The sequence below is a fragment of the Mustela putorius genome, unplaced genomic scaffold, assembly GCF_011764305.1.
Source record: "Mustela putorius furo isolate JIRA1106 unplaced genomic scaffold, ASM1176430v1.1 tig00000174_pilon_pilon_pilon, whole genome shotgun sequence".
Classification (NCBI taxonomy): Eukaryota; Metazoa; Chordata; class Mammalia; order Carnivora; family Mustelidae; genus Mustela; species Mustela putorius.
Genome location: NW_025421304.1, coordinates 15,498,752 through 15,508,387, shown reverse-complemented (window position 1 = coordinate 15,508,387; position 9,636 = coordinate 15,498,752). Strand labels below are relative to the sequence as shown.

Sequence of the window (9,636 nt, the reverse complement as noted above, 5' to 3'; positions counted from 1 at the left end):
TCCATCACAGGCTTCGAAATATCAGGGGAGGGGTCTCAGAGGCCCATGGGCTGGGGGCGCCAGGGAACCGTAGTGAGCCAGGCGGGGGTTCCCATAACGAGGCTTTAATGAGGGGAGCGCGGCCGGCCTTTGTGGAGAAGCCCAAGGAGGCGGCGGCCTAGCCGCGCGCTCCGAGAGGTCACTTCCTCCCCGGGGCCCGAGCACCCGCCATCCCGTTGAGGTCCAGCTGCGGCCACAAGGCCCGATGCCCATTGCGGGCTCTCTGGGGCCCTCGCCACCCTTGCCGGCTCGGAATTGAGGCCGGAAACGCAGCCTTTTCCATGCAACAATGCAAACGTGCTCATTACCATCTCCTCAATATGCATGAAGAAATTGCGCGAGGCTGTCCGAGCCCCATCACCCGGCTCTGGCCTCAGCGTCCAATAAGGCGACATATTCATCTCCCAAGATGGATGAGGAGGGGGCACCGCGGGGAAGGCAGATCCACGGGGTGGGGGTGGGGGTAGGGATGGGGGTAGGGATGGGGGTAGGGGTGTGGGGGGTGGGGGGCGAGGGGACACGTCCTGGAGAGAAAGAGAAGAGAAAAAATACACGCAGAGGAGAACCTGAGAGACAGACCAAGAAACCGGAGAAGCACATAGACTGAGATGAAAGAGAGAAGGAAAGACAGGAGAATTGGGGGGTGAAGGAGAGGGTCCGTCGCCGAGGTAGAGAGATAAAAAGAGGCAAAACCAGGGCAGAGGGAAGGAGCCACTGCAGAATGGTCCAGAGGAACAAATAAAACAACGAACGAGGGGAGCGGAGGAAAGAGAAGGAAAATGAATGACTTAGAAATCGAATACCTAGAAAGTGGGAGAGACAGACAGACGGGGGTGAAAAACAAAGGAGAGGGAGGCAGTGAAACTGCTCAAGTCAGGTGGAAAAAGGATGATCTTGGAGAGGTAAAGAAAAATCAGATCACTTGCGCTGAGGGCCAGGTTTTCGATCCCCGCCATCCTGGGCGCGGCGAGTCCTGGGCCCCTCGGAGCCCCGGGGGCGCGGGCCAGGCGGACTGGGGACGCGCGAGGGCGCAGCGGGGAGCCAGGGGCAGTGGCCCGGCCTCGCGCCCCTCCTGGGGCCGCCGGGCCGGCTCCAGGGCGCCCGGGACTGACTCCCGGCCCACTGCACGCGTCGCGGCCCGCAGCTGCGGCAGCCGGCCGGGCGGCCTCTCCCCCGCCGAGAGCAAAGTTGGCAAAGTTTCTCCCAAAGTTTCCCCGACGCTTCTCGGGACCCAGGGTCCGATCTCAAGGCCCTGGCGACCGGTGGGGAGCCGCAACCCCTTTCCCGGGCGGCTCTGCAGGCCGCCGGCCCGTGCCTCCTGGGATCCCCGGGGTCCGAATTCTGGCCTGATGCAAATCCCTCCCCGTGCGGACGCCAGGCCACGCACTCCGGCGTCCGCAGGGCTGCTAATAGCGGAGAGAGAGAATGCGGAAGAGGGAGAGAGAGAGAAGAAAAAAATATTCTCAGCTCAATTTAAGTCTCATGGAAAGGGCTTACAACTGTAATTAAATCATTAAATTCTTGTCTACGCTTCACAGAGCGGAGAGAAATTAACTTCCCACCAACCTCATTTTCTATTTGAACATGAAATAATGATTTTCTGCCCGTCTAATTACAAAGCCAACATCTGATCAAGCCAGCATCCAGAGGGGATTATCGCATGCACGAGTATTAGACCTCATTACCAGCTTGAGTGCAAAATTATTACATCTTGTAATTGGATGGTGAGATTTATATACAGATCGGCCCGGTTTCTGTAAGATTGTAATTACAAGCTTCGTTGGTTAGCTACTTATCAGAACTTTGCAGGAAAACAAAACAAATGACTGAGGAAAACGAGCATTTCATTAACCTGTAACCCGAGCGCGGGGGGGAGGGAGCGGTGGGAGCGAGCGCCGCGGCGTCTGCAGGAAGCGGAGGGATCGGCGGCCGCACTGCAGCCCGGGGACTTCGGTTCTGGGAGGGAAGGACAGAAGACCGGCCTCGGCGGGGAGACCTAGGGCTGCAGCGGCGCCCCCCGACGGGGACGCTAGCGCACCGTGAGCCTGGGCGAGGAGAGGGCAGAAAGGGGGCCGGGTGGCTAGCGGCTCGCGTGCAGTGCTTGGCGCTGCCCCTGAACCTGGCGGGCCGCCGGCTCTGGGCAGACGTCGGGCCGAGCGGCACCAGGTGCGAGTCCAGCGAGCTCTGCTGTGTGCACCAAACGTGTGCTATGGTCACCCTCTCCGTACACTGCCACACTCGGGGCCGCGTAGAGAGAGCGTCTACAGCAAGCCTCCGAAGCGTTGTGTGTGCGCTGGGGACGTTGGAAGAAGGAGAAAAGACGGAGAAGCTTTTGTGTGCGGCGCGTTTTTGCGCGCATGACTTATACAAATCAACTTCCCGTGCACCTGCTTCTCCTCCCTGTGTGAGTGTCAAACTTTGACGTCCTCCCTTGGATTAGAAATCTCTGGAAATGGTTCGGCTGTCCTCGAACTCGAGAGTGCAGTCCGGGGCCGGGTTCTACTGGCCTGGTCGAGTTGCGGAGCTAGTGCCACGTCGGGGCTCGGCCGCCTAGGACGCTGAGTCCCGAAGTAAAGCGCGGACCTCCCGGGCCAGGGCTGATCTCTGCGGGACGCTAGGGTAGCGGAAAGGCCGCTTCTGCTCGGGACCTGGGACGCCGGGAGGGACCTGATTAATCGAGGTTCTTGGGTACGCGAATGGGTTTGGGGGTTCTCCTTTTGGGTCATGGGAGCCCTCGGACCTGCGTGGTTGGTTCACAGAGAACCACCTCGCCCCTTCCTTGGCCTCTCTCCCACCTCCCGCAGCTCGACGCAGCCAGGTCGATAGCTGGTTAATGCGGAGGAAGCATCTCCCCGGCTCATGGTTTTGTCTTTTCCTTCAGGAAGAGCTGAGTCTTAAAAAGTGAGCGTTTCATCCGGGCATTTACAGCGCACCCCACAGTCTCCCCACCTCGGGATCTGGCTCTTGGCTCTCTCCGTTCCGGTGCCACCATTTGGTGCAAACCTTGGGGTTCAGGGCCGTCGAGGCTCGAGGTCGGACACCTAGGAAGCACTCTGGGAAATAATGGTACCCTCAATTTTGTAACCCCTGGATTTTCCGTGAGAAGGGGACCCCATGATTCCCGAAGCCACTTGGCTGAGAGGTTTAACTGGAAACGAAATCAGGCGCCGTGGAAACATTTCAAAGCCACAGCTTCCCCTGATATCATCTCCTCTGGGGAGACTCCAGCTATGGCCAACGCCAGGTATCAAGCAGAGCAGGTGGGGAAGGGATATACGGGTAAGACCTCGCCCGAATGTGAAAAGGCCGCACGTCAGTTTCCCCAAACACCAAACTGATGGCCCCCAAACTTTCTCTTGTCTCCACCCCGCACACACACACACACCCCGCAATTTTCCTCTGGAGCCGCTGCCCTGTGCGAAGACCGGTGAATGGAGACGGGGAGTGAGGGGTGGGGTCAAAACTGGCAGTTCATTCCTGAACTGGACCTGCCCAGAGCTGCTTAGACTGGAGAGACACGCGGGCCGAGGCTCTCCGATCCCTCCGCTCTGGTGGAATTCGGATTCAATTCCTCTATCAATCAGCGCGCGGCGGCCAGTTTCCGCCTCACAGCCGGGGCTGGCCACTCCATGACCGAGTTACCGCCCCCGTGCTGTCCCTGGGGCGCTACCGCTGCAGGCCTGGCCTGTGTGTCGGTCGCCGCCGCGGCCTAAAGCTTTTAGCCCGGAGTCGCTGCGACTCCGGGAATTTCAATCCCGCGGTCGGCTGCACGCCCTCATCCGTGAGGGTGGGCGTTGGGATCCTGGGATTTCAGGTTTGATTGAGGAAATATCCCACAGATAACCAAAAGTCTTGCCTGCCATCCCCACCCGAGACGGTGATAGGATCTCTACAGAAAGAAAACAGTTTGGCACGGTGACCAGGGAGCAGAGGAAGGGGTAGGGAAACGAAGGGTGTCTCCGGACTAAAAATTCCAATATACAAACTTCTCGAAGCGCTCTCGCAAAGTTCCTGGAGCTTCCTCCACCTGGCTCTCTACTCCTCCCCCCACGCCTACCCGCTTAGGACGCCGCTAGGCTCCACATCCCAGCGTAGGGTCTCCAGGGGGTCCACACTGCAGCCCCTGCCGAGGCAGAGCCCGCCATTTCTAATAAGAGGTTCGCACCCGGACACAGGCGCCGTTAAAGTAGCTGATTTCAGGGTTTGGTGCTCTGGGTAGGGGGCTGCTCTCTCCCCTGGGGAATGAGATGGCCTTTGAAGGCTCCACTAGAACGCACCCCCTCGTACCACTCCTCTAGCTTCTTCCCTACTCCGCTGAGAGTGGCCTGGCATCTAGAGGTGCAAGCCGAAAAGGGGGCCCGGGCCGAGGAAAGCCCCAGCGCCTACGCTGGACCGAGATCCGGTCCCGACCCAGGCCCGGCCCTGGGGCGGGGAGAGAGGTACCGAGGGCCAGCGCCTCCCGCTGCCCCTCCCGGCGCAGGCCGGAGGGGGCGGGCAGGGACTCCGAGCGCCTGGGCTCGCGTCCCCGCCCCGCCCCGCCCAGCGCGCAGTATCCTCCGGGGTGGGCGGCCTCGGCTAGAAGGCGCCCCGGCGATTGGCGACTCGGGAAGGAGACGCGAGGAAAAGTCGAATAAGAGGGCGAGACGTCAGACCCGAGATTTGGGGAAGGGCAGGGGAGGAGGTGAGGGCGGGGACGGACACACAGACACAGCCTCAGACACCGATCCACGGATCCACACCCCCCGCACGGCACCTTAAGTGTCCCCAACTTTAGGCCGCCTGAGCCCGGGGCGCCGCCGAGGCCAGGGGTAGGGGTGGGGGTGGTGGGGGAGTTATGGGACTAGGCAGAGAGATAAAAAGAGGGGAGAAGAAAGAGTGAACGGAGCAGAAAGGGGAGAAGAGAGAAGGAATAGAGAGAACGGAAAAGCAGGAGAGGGAAGAGAGTTTCCGAGAGTCCAGGAGAGTGAAAGAGCCCGAAGGAGCGGAAGCGATCCTAGGGGCAAGAGGAGCGCAGAGAGGGAGGGAAGAGGAAGGGCGAGGAGGGGGAGTGAAAACTAGAGGGCGAAGGAAGCGAGGCGCGACACTGCTCGGGGAGAGGAGGGCAGTGAGGAGCGAGGCGCGGGCAGAGGCTGCTCGGGCTGGCAAGAGGAGGGAGCGCGGCGCAGAGAGGAGGGGCTTGCGGGCCCGTAGAAATGTCAATCAGAGCCCGGAGCCCCGGGAATCTCCGCCAATCTGTTCGGACCTGACCTGGCTGCTCGCCGCCGCCACCGCCGCCGCCGCCGCCGCCGCCGCCGCGGAGCAGATCAATAGGCGAACGCGGAGCGCAGCTCAGCGCGGGAGGCAGCGCGGCCCCAGCCCGGCCCAGCCCCCGATGCGCGCCGGAGCCCGCGGGCGGCGCTGAGCAGGGCGGCCCCGGGGGCCGGGCCCCCTCTCCGTCCGTGCCCCGCGGGCCATCATGTCCTTCCCCCAGCTCGGATACCAGTATATCCGCCCGCTCTACCCACCCGAGCGCCCGGGGGCCGCCAGCGGCGGCGGCAACGCTGGGGCCCGGGGCGGCCCAGGAGCCGGAGCCTCGGAGCTGGCCGCCTCGGGGTCCCTGTCCAACGTGCTCTCCTCTGTGTACGGGGCGCCCTATGCCGCGGCGGCAGCGGCTGCCGCAGCCGCCCAAGGCTACGGTGCCTTTCTGCCCTACGCCGCCGAGCTGCCCATCTTCCCGCAGCTGGTAAGCACCCAGGGAGCCGGGGTGGGGTGGGGGAGGGCTGGAGAGCTGGGGCGCGGGAAGAGGTGAGCGCGCGGGAGTAGATGAGCGCGGCCCAGGCCGGGAGGGTGGAGGCGGCGACGGCTAGGGCTCACCCGCGCTCCCTCCGCGCGTGTCCCTTCCCTCTCCATGTGCGTACAGGGCGCGCAGTACGAGCTGAAAGACAGCCCGGGGGTGCCGCATCCGGCCGCGGCCGCCGCGTTTCCGCACCCGCACCCGGCCTTCTACCCGTATGGCCAGTACCAGTTCGGGGACCCGTCCCGTCCCAAGAACGCCACCCGGGAAAGCACTAGCACGCTCAAGGCCTGGCTCAACGAGCACCGCAAGAACCCCTACCCCACCAAGGGCGAGAAGATCATGCTGGCCATCATCACCAAGATGACCCTCACCCAGGTGTCCACCTGGTTCGCCAACGCGCGCCGGCGCCTCAAGAAAGAGAACAAGATGACTTGGGCGCCCCGCAGCCGCACCGATGAGGAGGGCAACGCCTACGGGAGCGAGCGCGAGGAGGAAGACGAGGAAGAGGACGAAGAAGACAGCAAACGCGAGCTGGAGCTGGAGGAGGAGGAGCTCGTGGGGGAGGAGGAGGACACGGGGGGCGAGGGCCTGGCGGACGACGACGAGGACGAGGAGATCGATTTGGAGAACTTAGACGGCGCGGCCACGGGGCCTGAGCTCGCCTTGGCTGGGGCAGCGCACAGGGACGGCGACCTCGGCCTGAGACCCATTTCAGACTCCAAGAATAGCGACTCGGACGACAGCTCGGAGGGCCTAGAGGAGCGTCCACTGCCGGTGTTGAGTCTGGCCTCGGCGCCACCGCCGGTGGCCGCGGTTCCGCCTTCTCCGCCTTCTCCGCCTGCGGGCCTGGACCCCTGCGCTCCGGCGCCAGCGCCCGCCTCAGCCCTGCAGAAGCCCAAGATCTGGTCCCTGGCCGAGACGGCCACAAGCCCGGACAACCCGCGCCCCTCGCCTCCGGGCTCCGGGGGTTCTCCCCCTGGAGCCGCCGTCGCGCCCCCAGCCCTGCAGCTCTCTCCAGCCGCCGCGGCCGCCGCGGCCCACAGACTCGTCTCGGCGCCTCTGAGCAAGTTCCCCGCTTGGACCAACCGGCCGTTCCCAGGCCCGCCGCCGGGGCCCCGCCCGCACCCGCTCTCCCTGCTCGGCTCGGCCCCTCCACACCTGCTGGGACTTCCCGGAGCCGCGGGCCACCCGGCCGCCGCCGCCGCCGCCTTCGCTCGACCGGCAGAGCCCGAGGGCGTAACAGGTGACTACTGAGCGCTGGGTGCGGAGGGAGGGGGTGGGTTCTGGGGGTCGCCAGGGGGCAGACGGAGATGGGCAGGACCCCGGGGACGCAGGACGCTTACCACCCCGCGCCTGCCTCGAGCGGCCCTGAGTGCTGGAATGGAGCGCTCTAAAGGCCTTCCTTTTTCTTCCCCGCTTCCCTTAGATCGCTGTAGTGCCTTGGAAGTGGAGAAAAAGTTACTCAAGACAGCTTTCCAGCCCGTGCCCAGGCGGTAAGAGACCCCGCGGTAGGGGCAATGGTGGGACAGGCAAGTGGGGGAGGAACGAACGCTGAGGCCCACTCGGCTTTCGGCCCCGGGGGAACGCCGCCGGGACGCGCTTTAACAAGTGTACGAACCCCACAGCCCTCCGTGCCCCCCCCCCCGGGCCCACAGCCGGCTTGGCCATCCCAGTCCTGGCACCCGGGCACGGCCCAGGGTATGGCGCCGTGGGCGCCGGAGCCCGGCCGGGTCAGCAGGCCCCTGGAGCGGGCGGCGGCTCTGGGACGCCCCTTCAGGGGTCTTCCAGCCGAGACCTCGGGTCTGATGCCTTCCTGCCCTTCTGATAGTTAAACCGGAAGCCCAACATCTGCCGCTGGAACGCAGCTGACACTGAGACACCTCCCAGACCTCCCTGTGGCCTCAGTCCCCGGGTTGGGTCTCCTGATCCTAGGCAGCGCCGGTGCCTCGCTAGCTACTCTTACTACTACCATTGCTTCTCTCTTCCAGGCCCCAGAACCACCTGGATGCCGCGCTGGTCCTCTCGGCTCTCTCCTCGTCTTAGTACTTATTTTTAAAAAATTTTAAATCGTTGTAATAATTGTAAAAAAAAAATTGCTCTGTATAGTTATGACTTGTAAGCATGTCCGTGTATGAATACCTTAAAAAAAAAACTAAACAAAAAAAGAAAAAGAAAAAAAAGAAATAAAGCAAGTCCCCCTGAGTCCTCCCCAAGTGGCTTCTGTACCCCACATTAGCTGAGTTTGTGAGGGTTTTTTTTTTTTTTTTTTTTGGTTTGGTTGATTTTGGGGGGTGGAGTTTCCGTGAGAATAAGCGGGTCTGACTTTTTTTGTATATACAGCAAAATGTACATATGTGTGAACCAAATTGTACAAGAAAGTATCTATTTTTGGCTAAATAAATGAGCTGTTGCCACTTTGACTATAAGCCGCCTGTCTGACCCCCCCCCCAACGATGGATCTATTTGGTTTCTGTTTTATTTTATCCACTCCCCACACCCCCCATGTTTGAAGAGTCTCTGGGATCAGCGGAAAGGGAGAATAAGACCATTTTTTCCAAAGAGAGCAGTGACGGAGGAGACAGAGAAGTGGTGGGCCTGGGCTCGCCCTTGGAGGTGAGGCAGATGCAGACGTCCGGTGGCGCCCATGGGAAAGGGCAGAGAAGACAGCGGGGAAACAGACACGATGCCCTCCAAGGAGCCTGGGTGATTGGACCCACCCAGCCGGTCCATGGTAGAGCCTATTCTGATAACAAAGCAGAAAGACTCAGAGAAGGGTCTGGAAGCTGAAGGACTAGGGTGGAAAGTTCTCATCACTCCAGCAACCCCATTCTTAGATAGGCACAACTGAGGTTTGCTCAATCCAAACTCCTTCCAACCTCATTGAGCCCCTAGACTCTTCCTTCTAGATACAAGGGTGTGGGGTGGCGGTGAGTAGGGCGAGGGTATGGAGGAGCCGGCAGCCTAGGGATGCCCATCGTCTCTTCTGGGTGACTGTGCCCAGCCCGAATGGAGAGTGGGGGACCCAGGTCCTGGTAGTATCTGTGCGTCTTGGCACCCCCAGCGGGTTTTTCCCAAGTGCCCTGGAAGGACAGCTTTCTGGGGTCCCGTGGAGGGGAACAGGGGTGTTCCTGGCTGGAGTACCTATGGATCCTGGATTGAGACTCCCCAGCCATCAGGGGGTGGGCTGGCTGGGGGAGGGAGGCAGGAAATTTGGGGCTGGAGCTCCCTCTACAGGACGAAAGCGCCACTAGGCACCTACCTCAGATGGCCTCTCCAGCCAGGGCAGGCCAGGCCCTCTGCAGGCCCCTTCCTCGCTCCCTCCTCGACCCCTTGTCTTCTCTTTCAGTCCGCCAGCCTGGCCCAACTCTGACTTGAACAAGTTGTAGGGAGCACGGGAAGAGTGCCGCGGAAGTGGAGGGACCTTGTTTATACCTCAGTCCCCAGGTTTAGTTGGTAAACTTACAGGGTGGCTGGATATCAGGTGTTTGTCCCCACCCCACCCCCTGGTGGGGGGGCCTGTGGCAGTCCCGCGGGTCCCCTGGGAGGTTTGGAAAGAACTTGCGGATCCAAAGCCATAGAACAAGGCACAGCATGTTCAATTTAGTGTACACTTCTAGGGCCGGCCAGAGCAGGGTAGGTCCTGGAAGGCCCCATCCATGACTCAGGCAGCTCCCCGCATGGCCCCCAGGGAACCCCACAGAACCTGGGTAACAGGGTGTGGTGGCCCCTAGGGGCAAGGGGGAAAGAGGGTCTGTTGGTGGCCAGTATGAGTTGGCGGCCTTTCCCAGAGCGCTGGTGAAACAGGTTGGTGTCTGAACAAA

At 61.8% G+C, this 9,636-nt stretch overlaps 1 protein-coding gene across 1 annotated transcript; it reads left to right on the top strand.

Annotated features, from left to right (window-relative positions):
• The first annotated feature begins 4,558 nt into the window (after positions 1-4,558).
• IRX3 (iroquois homeobox 3) lies at positions 4,559-8,241 on the top strand. The gene is made up of 4 exons (XM_004744194.2): positions 4,559-5,761; positions 5,939-7,058; positions 7,242-7,308; positions 7,804-8,241. The coding sequence occupies exons 1-4, from the start codon at positions 5,495-5,497 to the stop codon at positions 7,856-7,858; spliced, it is 1,509 nt and encodes a 502-aa protein (XP_004744251.1). The 5' UTR covers positions 4,559-5,494; the 3' UTR covers positions 7,859-8,241.
• Positions 8,242-9,636: the final 1,395 nt, after the last annotated feature.